Consider the following 20,361-nt stretch of genomic DNA (forward strand, 5'->3'; position numbering starts at 1 on the left):
GCATAGTCAATAAAGCAGAAGTAGATGTTTTTCTGGAACTCTCTCAATTTTTCGATGATCCAATGGATGTTGGCAATTTGATCTCTGGTTCCTCTGCCTTTTCTAAATCCAGCTTGAACATCTGGAAGTTCACAGTTCCTGTACTGTTGAAGCCTGACTTGGAGAATTTTGAGCATTAATTTGCTAGCATGTGAGATGAGTGCACTTGTTTGGTAGTTTGAACATTCCTTTGGCATTGCCTTTCTTTGGGATTGGAATGAAAACTGACCATTTCCAGCCCTGTGGCCGCTGCTGAGTTTTCCAAATTTGCTGGCATACTGAGTGCAGCACTTTCACAGCATCATCTTTCAGAATTTGAAACAGCTCAACTGGAATTCCATCACCTCCACTAGCTTTGTTCATAATGATGCTTCCTAAGGCCCACATGATTTTACACTCCAGGATGTCTGGCTTTAGAAGAGAGATTACATCATAGTAGCTACCTGGGTCATTAAGACCCCTTTTATATAGTTCTTCTGTGTATTCCTGCCACCTCTTCTTAATATCTTCTGCTTCTGTTAGGTCCATACCATTTCTGTCCTTTTGTGCCCATCTTTGCATGAAATGTTCCCTTGGTATCTCGAATTTTCTTGAAGAGATCTCTAGTCTTTCCCATTCTATTGTTTTCCTCTATGTCTTTGCATTAATCACTTCGGAAGGCTTTCTTAATCTCTCCTTGCTATTCTTTGGAACACTGCATTCAGATGGATATATCTTTCCTTTTCTACTTTGCCTTTCGCTTCTCTTTGTTTCTCAGCTATTTGTAAGGCCACTATTTTGCCTTTTGCATTTCCTCTTCCTGGGGATGGTTTTGATCACTGACAGTGTTACAAACCTCCGTCCATAGTTCTTCAGACACTCTATCAGATCTAATCCCTTGAATCTATTTGTCACTCCCACTGTATAACAGTAAGGGATTTGACTTAGGTCATACCTGAATGGTCTAGCGATGTTCCCTACTTTCTTCAATTTAAGTCTAAATTTTGCAATAAGGAGTTCATGATCTGAGCCACAGTCAGCTCCTGGTCTTGTTTTTGCTGACTATATAGAGCTTCTCCATCTTCAGCTGCAAAGAATATAATCAATCTGATTTCGGTATTGACCATCTGATGATGTCCATGTGTAGAGTCATCTTTTGTGTCGTTGGAAGAGAGTGTTTGCTATGACCAGTGTGTTCTCTCAGCAAAACTGTTAACCTTTGCCCTGCCTCATTTAGTACTCCAAGACCAAGCTTGCCTGTTACTCCAGGTATCTCTTGACTTCCTACTTTTGCATTATAGTCCCCTATGATGAAAAGGACAACTTCTTTCGGTGTTAGTTCTAGAAGGTCTTGTAGGTCTTCCTAGAACTGTTCAACTTCAATTTCTTCAGCAATAGTGGTTGGGGCATAGACTTGGATTACTGTGATATTGAATGGTTTGCTTTGGAAATGAAGAGAGATCATTCTGCTGTTTTTGATTCCTCCCAAGTACGGCATTTCGGACTCTTTTGTTGACTATGAGGGCTACTCTATTTCTTCTAAAGGATTCTTGCCCACCATGCCTGCACCAATGTATATTCCCACCAGTAATGCACAGGGGTTTCCTGTCCTCCACATCTTTGCCAACACTTGTTATTTCTTATCTTTCTGATGATAGCCATTCCAACGGGTATGCTGCGATAACTCATTGAGCTTTTGATCTCCATTTCCCTAATGATGTGATGTTGAGCAACTTTTTAAAAAATTAGGGCATTCTTTTTTTTAATTAAACTTTTGATTTTGTATTGGAGTATAGTTGATTAGCAATGTTGCTGTGACAGTTTCAGGGGGAGAGCAAAGAGATACATATACATGTATCCATTCTCCCCCAAACATTCTCCCAGCCAGGCTTCCACAAAACATTAGGATATTTTTGAGTAGTGGCTTCTGTTTAAAGCTTTTACTGGTTTGAAAATTAATAAGCACTGATTTGTTCAATTGAGGTAGATATGCCCTGGGTTGTGTTTACATAGTTATCAAAAAGTTAAGTTAGGGTCAAATTTAATTTAGATTATCTGAGTGGCTGAGATTTGTTAAAATAACAGATTTATTTTTTTATCTTCCTAGTTCAACATGTAGCAGTGGGTTAATGAAACAATGGAAATTTTCTACTTCTGATAATCGAGTTACATTGATACGGGATTCTTGCCCACAGTAGTAGATATATTGGTCATCTGAATTAAATTCACCCATTCCAGCTGATTTTAGTTCACTGATTCCTAAAATGTCGATGTTCACTCCTGCCATCTCCTGTCTGATCACTTCCAATTTACCTTGATTCATGGACCTAATATTCCAGGCTCCTATGCAATACTGTTCTTTACAGCATCAATTTTACTTCCATCACGACTCACAGCCACAACTGGGTGTTGTTTTTGCTTTGGCTCAGCCTCTTTATTCTTTCTGAAAATGTTTCTCCACTCTTCTCGAGGAGCATACTGGGCACCTACCGACCTGTGGAGTTCATTTTCCAGTGTCATATCTTTTTGCTTTCTCATACTGTTCATGGGATTCTAAAGGCAAGAATACTGAAGTGGTTTGCCATTCCCTTCTCCAGTGGACCACATTTTGTCAGAACTCTCCACCAAGATCCATCTGTCTTGGGTGGCCCTACACAACATGGCTCACAGTTTCACTGAGGAGACAGGGCTCTGATCCAAGTGATCAGTTTGGTTAGTCTTCTGTAATTGTGGTTTCTATTTTGTCTGCTCTCTGATGGATAAGGATAAGGATGCTTCCTGATGGGAGGTACTAGCTATGGGAATCTGGGTCTTGCTCTGATGGACAGGGCCATGCTCAGTAAATCTTTAATCCAATTTTCTGTTGATTGGTGGGGCTGTGTTTCCTCCCTGCAGTTTGGAGGGCACAAAGAAAACCTGGACTCAGAAGAAAGGAGCAGTGACCCACAAAAGACTGAACCAGAATTGCCTGTGAGTGTCTAGGAGTCTCCGGTTGAGGCATGGGTCCGCAGTGGCCTGCCATGGGGTCAGGGGCACTGAATATAACAGTCCTTGCAAAAGTCCTTTTGAAGGAGGTCACCATTACCCTACTCACCTAGAGCCAGGCATCCTGGCCTTAGGAAGCATCACTATGAATAAAGCTAGTAAAGGTGATGGAATTCCAGTTGAGCTATTTCAAATCCTGAAAGATGATGCTGTGAAAGTGCTGCACTCAATATGCCAGCAAATTTGGAAAACTCAGCAGTGGCCACAGGGCTGGAAATGGTCAGTTTTCATTCCAATCCCAAAGAAAGGCAATGCCAAAGCATGTTCAAACTACCAAACAAGTGCACTCATCTCACATGCTAGCAAATTAATGCTCAAAATTCTCCAAGTCAGGCTTCAACAGTACATGAACTGTGAACTTCCAGATGTTTAAGCTGGATTTAGAAAAGGCAGAGGAACCAGAGAACAAATTGCCAACATCCATTGGATCATTGAGAAAGCAAGAGAGTTCCAGAAAGACATCTACTTTTGCTTTACTGACTACACCAAAGCCTTTGACTGTGTGGATCATAACAAACTGTGGAAACTTCTTCAAGAGATAGGAATACCAGACCACCTTACCTGCCTGTTGAGAAATCTGTATGCAGGTCAAGAAGCAACAGTTAGAACTGGACATGGAACAACAGACTGGTTCCAAATCAGGAAAGATGTACATCAAGTCTGTACATTGTCACCTTGCTTATTTAACTTATATGTTTGCCCCCTCCAAAAAAAAAGGGGGCTCAAAGAAATATTTGACTTCCCTGGTGGCTCAGAAGGTAAAGCGTCTGCCTACAATGCAGGAGACCCAGGTTCAATCCCTGGGTTGGGAAGATCTCCTGGAGAAGAGAATGGCAACCTACTCCAGTATTCTTGCCCCCTCCCCCAAAAAGAAGGCTCAAAGAAATATTTTATGCTATCTTCCCTGGTGGCTCAGACAGTAAAGCATCTGTCTACAATGCGGGAGACCTAGGTTAGATCCCTGGGTCGGGAAGATTTCCTGGATAAGGAAATGGCAACCCACTCCAGTACTCTTGCCTAGAAAATCCCACGGATGGAGAAGCCTGGTGCAGGATACTGTCCATGGGGTGGCAAAGAGTCGGACATGACTGAACGACTTCACTTTCTATATCATGTGAAATGCCAGGCTGGATGAGGCACAAGCTGGAATCAGGACTACTGGGAGAAATATCAATAACCTCAGATATGCAGATGGTACCATCCTTATGGCAGAAAGCGAAGAAGAACTAAAGAGCCTCTTGATGAAAGTGAAAGAGGAGAGTGAAATATCTGGCTTAAAACTCAACATTTAAAAAACGAAGACCATGGCACCCAGTCTCATCACTTCATGGCAAATAGATGGGGAAACAATGGAAACAGTGGCTGACTTTATTTTCTTGGGCTCCAAAATCACCGCAGATGGTCACTGCAGCCATGAAATTAAAAGACCTTGCTCCTTGGGAGAAAAGCTATGAGCAAACTAGACAGCATATTAAAAAGCAGAAACATTACTTTCCTGCCAAAGGTCTGTCTAGCCAAAACTACGGTTTTTCCAGTAGTCATGTATGGATGTGAGAGTTGGACTATAAAGAAAGCTGAGCACTGAAGAATTGATGCTTTTGAACTGGACTGTTGGAACAGACTCTTGAGAGTCCCTTGGACTGCAAGGAGATCCAACCAGTGAATCCTAAAGGAAATCAATCCTGAATACTCACTGTAAGGACTGATGCTGAAGCTGAAACTCTAATACTTTGGCCACCTGATGTGAACAAATGACTCATTGGAAAAGATCCTGATGCTGAGAAAGATTGAAGGCAGGAGGAGAAGAGGATGACAGAGGATGAAATGGTTGGATAGCATCACCGATTCAATGGACATGAGTTTGAGTAAGCTCCAGGAGTTGGTGATGGACAGGGAAGCCTGGCATGCTGCAGGCCATGGGGTCACAAAGAGCGACTGAGCGACTGAACTGAACTGAACTATTTATCCCATTATAGTCTGGCCTCAGGCCAAACTATGGGGAGGGAACAGAACCCCTCCCATTAACAGAAAATTGGATTAAAGATTTCAGAATATAGATGAAGCTATATTTTGTAACATAATTGTGCATAAGTTCATTTTAGTATGAAACATAACTAAATTTTTCTAACAGCTCTTTAGAGGTAAGCTCTCTATGTCTTAACTATACTACAGTTGGCACATTTAGGAAAGTAAATTTATGTTTGTTATTGTGAATAATGCTTTAATAGAAATATTTATGAAACTGCAATTCAATCCACTCCCATATTTAACATTGAAAGTGAAGGAGCTCCATCATGTCTGACTGTTTGCAACCCCGTGGACTGTAGCCTACCAGGCTCCTCCCTCCATGGGATTCTCTAGGCAAGAATACTGGAGTGGGTTGCCATTTCCTTCTCCAGGGGATCTTCCCGACCCAGGGATCAAACCCAGGTCTGCATTGCAGACAGACGCTTTAACTTCTGAGCCACCAGGGAAGCCCAATCTTAAATTCCCAGAATTAGAATTACTAGTGTCTTAAGAATCTGAATGAAGACTTTTCCCAAATTTTTATTCAAATGTGCCAACAAAAAATTGATATACACCAGCAAAGCATAGATGTATTTATTTTAGCAAAAACTGAATGGCAAAGGATAATTTCCACTTTCTTACTTATTAATTTGAAGCAGAATTTATCTCACTGATTTAACTGCTATATCCTTGATTATTCAGTTCAGTTCAGTCGCTCAGTCATGTCCGACTCTTTGCGACCCCACGAATCGCAGCACGCCAGGCCTCCCTGTCCATCACCAACTCCCAGAGTTCACTCAGACTCACGTCCATCGAGTCCGTGATGCCATCCAGCCATCTCATCCTCTGTCGTCCCCTTCTCCTCCTGCCCCCAATCCCTCCCAGCATCAGAGTCTTTTCCAATGAGTCAACTCTTCGCATGAGATGTCCAAAGTACTGGAGCTTCAGCTTTAGCATCATTCCTTCCAAAGAAATACCAGGGTTGATCTCCTTCAGAATGGACTGGTTGGATCTCCTTGCAGTCCAAGGGACTCTCAAGAGTCTTCTCCAACACCACAGTTCAAAAGCATCAATTCTTCGGCACTCAGCCTTCTTCACAGTCCAACTCTCACATCCATACATGACCACAGGAAAAACCATAGCTTTGACTAGACGGACCTTGGTCAGCAAGGTAATGTCTCTGCTCTTGAATATGCTATCTAGGTTGGTCATAACTTTTCTTCCAAGGAGTAAGCGTCTTTTAATTTCATGGCTACAGTCACCATCTGCAGTGATTTTGGAGCCCAAAAATATAAAGTCTGACACTGTTTATACTGTTTCCCCATCTATTTCCCATGAAGTGATGGGACCAGATGCCATGATCTTCATTTTCTGAATGTTGAGCTTTAAGCCAACTTTTTCACTCTCCTCTTTCACTTTCATCAAGAGGCTTTTTAGTTCCTCTTCACTTTCTGCCATAACGGTGGTGTCATCTGCATATCTGAGGTTATTGTTATTTCTCCCGGCAATCTTGATTCCAGCTTGTGTTTCTTCCAGCCCAGGGTTTCTCATGATGTACTCTGCACAGAAGTTAAATAAGCAGGGTGACAATATACAGCCTTGACGTACTCCTTTTCCTATTTGGAACCAGTCTGTTGTTCCATGTCCAGTTCTAACTGTTGCTTCCTGAGCTGCATACAGGTTTCTCAAGAGGCAGGTTAGGTGGTCTGGTATTCCCATCTCTCTCAGAATTTTCCACAGTATATTGTGATCCACACAGTCAAAGGCTTTGGCATAGTCAATAAAGCAGAAATAGATGTTTTTCTGGAACTCTCTCGCTTTTTTGATGATTCAGCGGATGTTGGCAATTTGATCTCTGGTTCCTCTGCCTTTTCTAAAACCAGCTTGAACATCTGGGAGTTCACGGTTCACGAATTGCTGAAGTCTGGCTTGGAGAATTTCGAGCATTACTTTACTAGCATGTGAGATGAGTGCAACTGTGTGGTAGTTTGAGTCTTCTTTGGCATTGCCTTTCTTTGGGATTGGAATGAAAACTGACCTTTTCCAGTCCTGTGGCCACTGCTGACTTTTCCAAACTTGCTGGCATAGAGTGCAGCACTTTCACAGCATCATTTTTCAGAATTTGAAACAGCTCAACTGGAATTCCATCACCTCCACTAGCTTTGTTCCTAGTGATGCTTTCTAAGGCCCATTTGACTTCACATTCCAGCATGTCTAGCTCTAGGTGAGTAATCACACCATCATGATTATGTGGGTCGTGAAGATCTTTTTTGTACAGTTCTTCCATGTATTCTTGCCACCTCTTCTTAATATCTTCTGCTTCTGTTAGGTCCATACCATTTCTGTCCTTTATCGAGCCCATCTTTGCATGAAATGTTCCCTTGGTATCGCTAATTTTCTTGAAGAGATCTCTAGTCTTTCCCATTCTGGTGTTTCCCTCTATTTGTTTGCACTGATCACTGAAGAAGGCTTTCTTACCTCTTCTTGCTATTCTTTGGAACTCTGCATTCAGAGTTTATTTACAAATAATCCTTGATTATTAGTAAAACTGAGTATTTCCCTTAGGTAATGCTTTATAAATGGTGTTTTATCCTTTACTGAGAATTTGCAGTGCTTTTTACTTAGTTTCTTATTGACTTTTACACACTCTATATACAGAAAGATATTAACGTTTATAGTCACATATGTTGAGACTTGTTTTTCATAGTTTATTGTATTTTATTTATATTATTTTCCTTTTGTCTTTAAAATCAGATAAATTAAACTTTAGACATTGCTAACCTAGATACATTCTGCCTCTCAAGTATACTTCTCAGAGGCCAGTCAGGTAATTAACTGTCTCTTAGTAAAGTCAGATCAAGTAAAAAACTATAAAGTCTGAAATTAAGTAGGGAAACAAAGGGAGACTGTTAGGCTCTCTAATTTTAATAATATAACAGATTTTGATTCTCTTCTAGTAGAAAGTTATTTGGAAAAGACTTGTATTCATTTGTTTTGAATTCGACTGGCTACATGTCTGACCTCCTACTTGCATAACAAAAACAATCATTTGACACTTGTCATATTAACAATAGATTAAAAAGAATTAACCAGAAACACTGTGATTTGTTAAAATGGCAAAAAAAAAGGGCAATATTCCATTCATTAAAAAGTGAATTTAAAAATTGTAATGGCAATTTCAAATTTGGGGTATAAAATATAAAAATCATTATTTGCAGTAGTCTTCTTTTCAATACAGCTTCTCCCTTTCAAGTCTGTCCATATCTCTGGAAAATTTGTATGCAAATATACAAGCCATAAAGTACACATAAAAGATTTTTCAAAAGTTAACTGTTTTATAATATTGCTTCAAATAGCAACTTAATTTACCCACAATATGTCTGAATAGGATGAACTGCTGTAAAAGAAGACATCATATTGGTATGATGTTAACTTTTAGTGATAATATATTTTACTCTCACAAAGGCACATCAAGTTACCAAAACATATTAAATGCAAGTTTGGATGCTTCTAATGATTTTTAACAACAACTTCATTATTTTTTCATGTCTTACTTAAAATTCACTTCTCCAGATATATAATATACTGAAGTGTTGGTGAAGGCATTATTCCACTATTTCACAAATAAATTTGGCAAATAATTAAAACTACAATAGAACTTTACATGAGAATAATTTTTCATGATCACTGTGGCAGACTGCTAGTAGTCCCTCAGTATTCATTCTCTACTTTTTCTATAGTCATAGAATTCCCCATTTTTGGCTAATATATGGCCATCTTAAAAAGACCAATTCTCAGTCTCTATTTCAGCTAGAGATTGCTCTGTGAATGAGTTTTGACCAACAGAAGGAAATGTTCTCAGCAACTTCAAAGAGGTGTCCTTTAAAGGAAAGAGCATACTTTTTTCTTTCTTTTCCTGCTTCCTTCATCTAGAGCACAAGATGCTTCCTAGAGCTAGTCATTTTGGGCTAAAAAGCTGAAGCACTGTAATGAGGAAGACAGAACAGGGGGACAGACTAAGCCTTGATGACTGCAGAGCTGCCACACCAAATCCAGACTGCCTATGCCTACTTGAGAAAGAAATAAAGGTCTATTTTTTTAAGGCATGATTATTTTATAATTTCTGGAAGGCGATGTCATTTCCAGATAATATTCATCCAAATTAATCCAATTTCCATATCAGAAAATGATAATAACTACTAAAATCACAATAAATTATATGTGAGATAAATTTAAAGAATTTAATTCAGAAGATAGTGTACTTATTAAGAGCGCTGGAGTCTAATGAACTTAGACTAGGGTCTGGCTGGACATTTACTATTTATATGACTTTGGGCACAGTCCTTATTCTTTCTAAGGATCAAAGTTTCCATTCAGTAACATGAGGAGAATAATAGTAATTGTAGTGAAAATTAAAATGAGATAATGTATGTAAAAAAAAAAATGAAGCACAAGCATAATGTAAGCACTCAAAGTAAGTGTTATTGGGAAAATTAGACCACTACACATAAAAGATTGAAATTAGAACACTCCCTAACACCATACAAAAAAATAGACTCAAAATGGATTAAAGACTTACATGAAAGGCTAGACACTATAAAACTCCTAGAGGAAAACACAGCTAGAACACTCTTTGACATAAACTGCAGCAAGATCTTTCTGGATCCACCTCCTAGAGTAACGAAAATAAAAACCAAAATAAACAAATGAGATCTAATTAAACCTAAAAGCCTTTGCACAGCAAAGGAAATCATAAACAAAACAAAAAGACAACCCTCAGAATGGAAGAAAATACTTACAAATGAAATAACTGACAAGGAATTAATCTTAAAATATACAAACAGCTCATGTAGCTCCATATCAAAAAAACCCAAACAACCCAACCAAAAAATTGACAGAAGATCTAAATAGACATTTCTCCAAAGAAGAAATACAGATAGCCAAAAAGCACATGAAAAGATGTTCAATATCACTAATTACTAGAGAAATACACATTAAAACTGAAATGAGGTATCACTTCACACTGGTCACACTGGCCATTATCAAAAAAACCCTATAAACAATAAATGTTGGAGAGGGTGTGGAGAAAAGGGAAGCCTCTTCCACTGTTGGTGGGAACATAAACTGGTATAGCCACTCTGGAGAACAGCATGGAGGTTCCTCAAAAAACTAAAAACAGAGCTAACATATGACCCAGCAATCCCACTCCTAGGCATATACTTGGGAAAAAATGATAATGCAAAAAGATACAAACATCTCAGTGCTAACTGCAGCACTATTTACAATAGCCAGGACATGGAAGCAACCTCTGTTGTCCATCAACAGAGGAACAGATAGATATACATGGTACATGTATACAATGGAGTATTACTCAGTCATAAAAAAGAACAAAATAGTGCCATTTACAGCAACCTGGATGGGCCTAGAGATTGTCATAATGAGTGAAGTAAGTCAGACACATGAAGACAAGTATCGTATGATATCACTTATATGCAGAATCTTAAAAAAAAAAACGGTACAAATGAACTTATTTACAAAACAGAAGTAGAGTCACAAATGTAGAAAACAAACTTATGGTTACCAGGGAGTAAGGGGGGAAGAATAAATTGGGAGATTGGGATTGACAAATACACACTACTATACATAAAATAGATTAACTAATAAGAACCTACTGTATAGCACAGGGAACTCTACTCAGGACTCCACAATGGCTTATATGGAAAAAGAATCTAAAAAGAGAGTAGATATATGTGTAACTGATTCACTTTGCTGTATACTTGAAACTAATACCAACATTGTAAATGAACTATATTGCAATTTAAAAAAAAAGAAAACACCAACTTTTTTTTTCCCCAGAAGTTGTATCATTTTATATCTTCATCAGCAATGCATGAGAGATCCAGTTGCTCCACATCTCTGGTATTTTTGGCATTTTTTTTATGTTAGCCATTCTAACAGGTATGTAGTAGCATCTCACTGTAGCATTAATTTGCATTACCCTAATGGCTAATTTCATTCCAATCCCAAAGAAGGTCAATGCCAAAGAATGTTCAAACTACCACACAATTGTGCTCATTTCACATGCAACCAAAGTTATGCTCAAAATTCTTTAAGCTAGGTTTCAGCAGTACATGAACTGAGAACTTGAAGATGTACAAGTGGGGTTTAGAAAAGATAGAGGAACCAGAGATCAAATTGCCAACATCTGCTGGATCACAGAGAAAGCAAAAGAATTCCAGAAAAACATCTATTCTGCTTCACTGACTATGAGAAAGCCTTTGACTATGTGGATCACAACAAACCGTGGAAAATTCTTCAAGAGATGGAAATACCAGACCACCTCATCTGGCTCCTGAGAAAACTGTACAGGTCAAGAAGTAACAGTTAGAACCAAACATGGAACAACAAACTGGTTCAGAATTGGAAAAGCAGTACAACAAGGCTGTATAGTGTCACGCTGGTTATTTAACGTCTATGCAGAGTACATCATGCAAAACACTGGGCTAGATGAATCACAAGCTGGAATCAAGACTGTTGGGAGAAATACCAATAACTTCAGATATGCAGACGATGCCACTCTAATGGCAGAAAGTAAAGAGGAACTAAAGAGCTTTTTGATAACAGTGAAAGAGGAGAATGAAAAAACTGGCTTGAAACTCAACATTCAAAAAACTAAGATCACAGTATCTGGTTCCATCACTTCATGGCAAATGGAAGGGGGAAAAGTGGAAGCGATGACAGATTTTATTTTCTTGGGCAAACTGACTGCAGCCATGAAATTAAAAGATGCTTGCTCCTTGGAAGAAAACCTATGACAAACCTAGACAGCATATTAAAAAGTAAGCCATCACTTTGCCAACAAAGGTCCATCTAGTCAAAGTTATGGTTTTTCCAGTGGTCACGTATGGATGTGAGAGTTAGACCATAAAGAAGACTGAGAACTGAAGAACTGCTTTTGAACTATAGTGCTGGAAAGGGCTCTTGAAATTCCCATGGACTGCAAGTAGATCAAACCAGTCAATCCTAAAGGAAATCAGTCCTGACTATTCACTGGAAGGACTGATGCTAAAGCTGAAACTCCAGTACTTTGGCAATCTGATATGAGGAGTTGAATCACTGGTAAAGACCCTGATGCTGGGAAAGACTGAAGGCAAAAGAAGTAGGGGGTGGAGGGGGTGGGAGAGGATGAGATCGTTGGATAGCATCACTGATTCAATGGACATCAACGTGAGCAAACCCCAGAAGGTAGTGAAGGAAAGCAAAGCCTGGCATGTTGCAGTCCATGGGGTCGCAGAGAGTTGGAGACAATTTATAGACTCAACAACAATAATGGCTAATTATATGGAAGATCTTTTCATGTTCTAATTGGCTCTCCTTATGATGGAGATGACTTCATCAAGACTTCTCTTTGATGAAGATTTCTGCCCTTTTCTAACTGAATTGTTAAACATTATTGTTAGAATTACTGTTCAGCTTACAAAGTCCTTTATTTATTCTACACACAAGTCTTCTGACAGATAGGTGATTTGAAAATATTTTCTTCCAGTCTATGGCTTATCATCTTTCAACAGGGTCATTCAAGAGCAAAAATTTTTCACTTTGATGAAATCCAGTTTATCAACTTTTTTTCTATGAACTATTCTTTCAGTGTCATGCTTAAGAACTCTTCACCTAAATGCAGGTTATGAAGTTTTTCTCATATGTTCTCCTAAAACTTTTACAGTTTTATATTTTCCATTTTGGTCTATCATCCAATGTGAGTTAGTCCATTGTATAAGGAAGGAGATTTAAGTCAAGGTTTTGGTTTTGTTTTGTTCTGCCTCTATATGCCCAACTACTCCACGTATCCATTTGTTGACAAGAGCATGTTTCTTTCACTTAATTCCTTTAGCATCTTTGCCAAAAATCAATTGGCCCTTACTTGACTAAACCTACTGATACATCTCAACTCTCTGTCCTGCTCCCTTTATCTATGATCTGTGTCTATCCTTGGCCAGGACCACTCCATCTTGATTACTGTAGCTGTAAGTAAGCCTTAAAGTTAGGTAACATGATTCCTCTAACTTTATTCTTATTTTGTATTCCCTTAAAAATTTTAAAATCATCTTCTCTAGAAAACATCCTGCTAGGACTTTTCAAGAATTAAATACATAGATCAATCCGTGTTGAACAGACATTTTAAATATGTGAGTCTTCCAATCCATGAACATGTCATGCCTGGCCCTTTACTTAAGTCTTCTTTGCTTTTGTTCATTAGCATTTTTGTGGTTTTCAGTACATGGAAATTGTTCTGTTCTGTTGTATTTATACCAAATGTTTCATTTTTGAGCAACTGTAAATGGTATATGTTTTAAAATTTGGGTTCCAACTGTTCACTGCGAATATACGGCAATATGATTGTGTGTACGTCTGTGTGTGTATGTGACAGAAAGAGAGAGTGAGATTCTGTATTTTGACCTGATATCCTACAACTGCAAACTTAAATTTTCAGAACTATCTTTTGTATTCTCTAGTGTTTGTAGATTCCTTGGGATTTGTTATGTAGCCAATCATATTGTTTGCAAATGTGAACAGCTTTATTTCTTCACTCTAACCCATATGTCTCTTCTTTCCTTTTCTTGCCTTAAGTCTTCTAGTACTAAGTTGAACTGACTTGTTGAGAGCAAACATCCTTACCTTATTCCCCAAAGCAGACTTTTATCACTAAGTATGACGTTTGCTATATATTTTTATAAATGCCCTTTATCAGAGTGAGATATCTTATATTCCTAGTTTGCTAAGAGTTTTTAATCATGAAAGTGCTGAATCTTCTCAAATGCTTTTAAATCCTTGCTGATGGCTCCAACATCTGTGTCATTTCAAAGTTAGCTTCTGCTGATTGTCCCTTCTTACTAGAGTTGCATTTTTCCTGATTTCTTCATATGACAAGTAATTTGGAGCTGTAAGATGGACATTTTAATTAAGTAGGAATTATGACACTCTAATTTCTACTTAAATCTTTTATTTTAGTCAACCTGTTCACATTGAGAATGTGATCCTAGGCTCACTTTTGCGGTGGTGGGGGTTGTTCAGTTGCTCAGTCCGATTCTTTGCGACCCCTTTGGTGGACTTTTGTGGACTGTGATTGAAATGTCAATTTAGTTTATAAAGTCTCTCCAGTACTCCTTGGTTTTCCCTATTTGCCTGTTACCTAGATGACAGAACTCCACCTCCCATTATCCTTAGGATGGGCTTGAGTGGGGAGAAGCGGTGCCTCATTTCAGCAGGGCAGTCATAGAAAATAGGGTAATAAGCAGGGGAGTGGAGAGTTGCAAAAGTTAACGTACAACCCACAGGCTGGCTGGGGAGCGTAGCACCTTATTACTGCAGGGGGAGTGGAAATTAAGAGCTCTAACCACAGGCTTCTCTGTGGAGAAATGCTTCTTCCTTTCTTCAGAGCACGGGGGAAAGCTGAGTTTTGCCTCAGAACTCTGAAGGGTAAGGGCACCACCTTATTAATGTTGTGTAGTTGTAAAGGCCAGACTCTCACCCACAGGCTCTGCTGAAGAGAGTTGCCACCTTGAAACTTCTGGTGGGGCGGAAATTAGTCTTCCCTACAGGCTCTGCTGAGGAAGGGCACTACCTCATTACTGGAGCAGAAAAGGGCAGAAGTCAGAGTCTGAGCCACAGGCTGCACTGAAGGGGGACATCTCCCTGTTACTGCAGGTAGGGGAAGGGTGTTTATGAGACAAAGCTCTGATTGTTGATACCTCTGCTGTAATGCCTGTTGGAATGGGAAGGGCTACAGATTTTATTGTGATGTTCTCCTACAGAACAGACAGAATAGGACGTTTCTATCTTGCTGGGCCATCCTCTGGCTAGAGAGAACAGGCTTTCCTTGGTATTATTATTTTGTCTGCACTCATTAGCTTTTTCAGGTTCTAGTCTTCTCTACAGCCCAGGCCAGCATTTATGGAAGGCAAGAAAAAAAGACAACCAGGGAACTCTCTCAATCCATGAATTTCAATGTCCCTAATCATCCACCTTCTGTTTCCTAACTGAGAGTGTTCTGATAGGGCATTTTATGGGTTTCGTCCAGAATTTTTGTTGTGATTAGTAGGAAGAGTAAACTAGAATGCGTTTACTTCATCTTGTTCAGAACCCAAACCTGTCACTTAGTTTTAGTCTACATTTTTGTGTTCCATCACCCTCTACTCTCTAAGTTTCCAGAGGATACGAACTGAGGCTTTATTTATCTCGTAATTATTGGCCTGGCAAAAAGGATCATATCTGACATATCACTTAAGCTTAGTAGCTATAAGAAAGTGGTAATACAGCTTCTTGATCTTTACCCACTATTAGGTTCACAATGTATTAATAACTATGAAGTCTGTTCATTCAATTAATAAAAATCTGTTTTATGAAAGGTTCTGGGGATACAGCAATTGAGTAAGACAGCTAAAATCCTTGATGTGATGGAACTTACATTCTACTGGCTGGAATAGGATGGAGAAAACTGCAGGCATATGAATACTGTATTCTCTTCAGATAGAACAAAACTCAAGTCTACTATATTCCAGTTAACATTAGGAACATACATTTGAAAATCTGCAAATATTCAGAAGTCTATAAATTTGCAATTGGCTAAGTACCATAATTTTTTATCTCGGTACAGTGGAACTTTGTTGATTTAGCAAACTAATCACCAACTACTTACCACATAAAGTTGTTTCCATAGACTGGCCCATTCTTGGAGAGTTGCTGTAACCTCAGTCACAATAGAATCTTCAAGTGGAACCACAGTTTCATACTGCCTAGAACCAGAGTCACAACAAACAGCCACATTATCTTTGATAAACTACCAGAATACTGTCTACTGCCCTTTCCAACATGTGTAAATCAAATTTAAATTCATGCAAATATAAGGAGAGGTGCATCTAACTGAATACAGACTGTTGCAGTAATATGATAATATAAGTGAACTGATTTAATGAAAAAAAATTTAGGTTTTGTTATAAAAATCCTCAATATTACTTTTAGCAGTACTGTCATGAAAGATAGTTTTTAAATTTTTTCCTCTAAAGGAAGACTACAGCATTGCCCAAGATTTGCTTAATTTTTAAAAACTATTTGTGTCCTTTACATGTATCAATAATGCAAATTAACTCATGCTCTGATGGAAATGGGTTGGGTGGGGGAGACTCAGACACTGGGTTTTGAAGTTTTACAAGCTCTCCCTTATACTGATAGTATGTTTTCCTAGAAACCTGTCGAGCAGAAGAATCCTAATCCTGGTTACAGAGACACTGGGTTTTTTTTCCAACTACCTTGTAAGCAACATTCATTATGGCATCAATCCTCCCGCTAATTGCCAAGGATTTATCAGTGAGCAAAAACAGACAGAGTCTGTATCTTCAGAAAGCTCTTATTCTGCATAAAAAATTAGACAAGTAATCACAACAGACACCGACCATGATGAATCTAAGAAAGAAAACAAATTGCACTATCAGAGATTTTAGCTGGGGGACATGACTTAAAGACAGGATCAGTGAAGCCTTTTCTGAAGAAAGAGCAATGCCCCCAAAATGCAAAAAGGTCAGGATCAAAGAGTTTGTTAGGAAGGAGAGGTGTGGTGTCACCTGCAGAGGGAACGGTATACATGAAGTCACTGAGATAGATGAGAATTTCACATATCTAAGAACTTAAAGAAGGCTAGACTGACCTGGGCCAGCTCTCATAGGGACTCTTCAAATGATTCTTAAGATACCAGATCTTAACACAGGGAAAATGAATGAGAAGATCCTGAAAGGCTGTTCAAAGCAGAGGCATGACTTGAAAACATTTTTATAACATCTGTGCCAATTTTGAGGGTTAATGAAATATTTTCTGGGACCAAAGATTTTATATATTGATACACTGAGGTAGATGAAACCTATATTATGATTTCTTGGCCAAAGAGAATTATCATCCAGTTGAAAACAGCAAAGGAAAATTAATTTTAAAAATTAGCATTAAGTATCATTTCTCTACATAGCTAACAAACCCTCATTGTGTTCAAAGGTTACTTAGTATATTAATATTGAGCATCAATGAATACACATTACTTGATCTATGCTGTAAGGCCTTCTTTTTGTGTGATATATTCCAGCAGATTTAAAATAATCATCTTAGAATGATGCCAGAGCACTGTCCATATTCATCAAATTTATAAAGTGAATTTTCAGTGCAAGGCTGAGACTCAAACTTGGCACTACAGAAATAGAGACATAGGATATGTGAGCTGTTTTAGCAAGATTAATGCAGAACTGCTGTACAGGATCAGTTCAGTTCAGTTCAGTTGCTCAGTCATGTCCGACTCTTTGTGACCCCATGAATCGCAGCACACCAGGCCTCCCTGTCCATCACCAACTCCCGGAGTTCACTCAAACTCACATCCATTGAGTGGGTGATGCCACCCAGCCATCTCATCCTCTGTCGTCCCCTTTTCCTCCTGCCCCCAATCCCTCCCAACATCAGAGTCTTTTCCAATGAGTCAACTCTTCACATGAGGTGGCCAAAGTACTGGAGTTTCAGCTTTAGCATCGTTCCTTCCAAAGAACACCCAGGACTCATCTCTTTTAGAACGGACTGGTTGGATCTCCTTGCAGTCCAAGGGACTCTCAGGAGTCTTCTCCAACACCACAGTTCAAAAGCATCAATTCTTTAGCGCTCAGCTTTCTTCACAGTCCAACTATCACATCCACACACGACTACTGGAAAAACCATAGCCTTGACTAGATGGACCTTTGTTGGCAAAGTAATGTCTCTGCTTTTGAATACGCTATCTAGGTTGGTCATAACTTTTCTCCCAAGGAGTAAGCGTCTTTTAATTTCATGGCTGCAGTCATCATCTGCAGTGATTTTGGAGCCAAAAAAAATAAAGTTTGACACTGTTTCCACTGTTTCCCCATCTATTTCCCATGAAGTGATGGGACCAGATGCCATGATCTTCGTTTTCTGAATATTGAGCTCTAAGCCAACTTTTTCACTCTCCTCTTTCACTTTCATCAACAGGCTTTTTAGCTCCTCTTCACTTTCTGCCATAAGGGTGGTGTCATCTGCACATCTGAGGTTATTGATATTTCTCCCAGCAATCTTGACTCCAGCTTGTGCTTCTTCCAGTCCAGCATTTCTCATGATGTACTCTGCATATAAGTTAAATAAGCAAGGTGACAATATATACCCTTGACGTACTCCTTTTCCTATGTGGAACCAGTCTGTTGTTCCATGTCCAGTTCTAACTGTTGCTTCCTGACCTGCATACAGATTTCTCAAGAGGCAGGTTAGGTGGTCTGGTATTCCCATCTCTTTCAGAATTCTCCACAGTTTATTGTGATCCATGCAGTCAAAGGCTTTGGCATAGTCAATAAAGCAGAAATAGATGTTTTTCTGGAACTCTCTTGCTTTTTCCATGATCCAGCAGATGTTGGCAATTTGATATCTGGTTCCTCGGCCTTTTCTAAATCCAGCTTGAACATCTGGAAGTTCACGGTTCACGTACTGCTGAAGCCTGGCTTGGAGAATTTTGAGCATTACTTTACTAGCGTGTGAGATGAGTGCAACTGTGCAGTAGTCTGAGCATTCTTTGGCATTGCCTTTCTTTGGGATTGGAATGAAAACTGACCTTTTCCAGTCCTGTGGCCACTGCTGAGTCTTCCAACTTTGCTGGCCTGTTGAGTGCAGCACTTTCACAGCATCATCTTTCAGGATTTAAAACAGCTCAACTGGAATTCCATCACCTCCACTAGCTTTGTTCATAGTGATTCTTTCTAAGGCCCACTTGACTTCCCATTCCAGGATGTCTGGCTCTAGGTGAGTGATCATACCACTGTGATTATCTTGGTCATGAAGATCTTTTCTGTACAGTTCTTCTGTGTATTCTTGCCACCTCTTCTTAATATCTTCTGCTTCTGTTATAAACTGGAATAAAATTTCTGGAATGTTCCATCTACTAGGTCTTCAGCTACTGTAATCATTGACTTTTATGGGAAACTTACATTGTTCCTATTTTAAAGTTCTAACCTTTGGACTTACCTCAAATTATACAAATCCAAGTCTATACTAACACCAACATATTTTTCCTTGGCTATAATATAAAATCAATATTGTGAAAATCCTTAAAATTCAGATAAAGGGTTATTTAAACACACACTGCTCCACAGACCAAGTGGAATGTAGTCATAAGACTAAGAAAAATAACCAAAAAAAGTGAAATAGTAAGTGGATTTCCAAGAAAATTCTGCATTCATGCAGAATAAAGAGTTTGTTAAAAATGAAAATTGGTAATAATAAGATATACATATATATGTTCAGTTCAGTTCAGTTCAGTCGCTCAGTCATGTCCAACTCTTTGTGACCCCATGAATCACAGCACGCCAGGCCTCCCTGTCCATCACCATATCCCGGAGTTCACTCAGACTCACGTCCATCGAGTCGGTGATGCCATCCAGCCATCTCATCCTCTGTCGTCCCCTTCTCCTCCTGCCCCCAATCCCTCCCAGCATCAGAGTCTTTTCCAATGAGTCAACTCTTCGCATGAGGTGGCCAAAGTACTGGAGTTTCAGCTTCAGCATCATTCCTTCCAAAGAAATCCCAGGGTTGATCTCCTTCAGAATGGACTGGTTGGATCTCCTTGCAGTCCAAGGGACTCTCAAGAGTCTTCTCCAACACCACAGTTCAAAAGCATCAATTCTTCAGTGCTCAGCCTTCTTCACAGTCCAACTCTCACATCCATACATGACCACAGGAAAAACCATAGCCTTGACTAGACAGACCTTTGTCGGCAAAGTAATGTCTCTGCTTTTGAATATGCTATCTACGTTAATCATAACTTTTCTTCCAAGGAGTAAGCATCTTTTAATTTCATGGCTACAGTCAGCGTGTATAATGTGCAGAAATGTAGCTGAGAGTGTGAACTTCAGAGTTACATAACTTGGCCTCAATTCCTAGTTTCCCTTCTTCCTTGCCATGCTACTTTGGCAAAGGCATTTGAACTCTCAAAGCCTTGCCCACCTCATCTAAAATAATGGACAATCCCATTTTCTAGTGTGGAAAACCTAAGCATGATATAACAGCTAGAATCAAGATTGCTAGGAGAAATATCAATAACCTCAGATATGCAGATGACACCACCCTTCTGGCAGAAAGCAAAAAGGAACTAAAGAGCCTCTTGATAAAAAGTGAAAGAGGAGAGTGAAAAAGCTGGCTTAAAACTCAACATTCAAAGAACGAGGATCATGGCATCCGGTCTCATCACTTCACGGCAAATAAATG

General features: G+C 39.2%; 1 protein-coding gene and 1 non-coding gene across 2 annotated transcripts in view; one reads left to right on the forward strand and one right to left on the reverse strand.

The window, feature by feature from the left end:
* The window catches only part of DOCK3 (dedicator of cytokinesis 3), a 291,789-nt gene that overhangs the window by 215,204 nt on the left and 56,224 nt on the right, over positions 1 to 20,361 (reverse strand). Inside the window, exon 5 of the mRNA XM_069561103.1 lies at positions 15,767 to 15,863. Coding sequence (XP_069417204.1) covers positions 15,767 to 15,863 — 97 coding nt within the window. The remainder of the gene's footprint in view (positions 1 to 15,766; positions 15,864 to 20,361) is intronic.
* On the forward strand, positions 3,804 to 3,875 carry TRNAC-ACA (transfer RNA cysteine (anticodon ACA)). Its single transcript has one exon. It is a non-coding gene; the product is annotated as a tRNA-Cys (tRNA).

Source organism: Ovis canadensis, chromosome 19 (assembly GCF_042477335.2).
Source record: "Ovis canadensis isolate MfBH-ARS-UI-01 breed Bighorn chromosome 19, ARS-UI_OviCan_v2, whole genome shotgun sequence".
Lineage (NCBI taxonomy): Eukaryota > Metazoa > Chordata > Mammalia > Artiodactyla > Bovidae > Ovis > Ovis canadensis.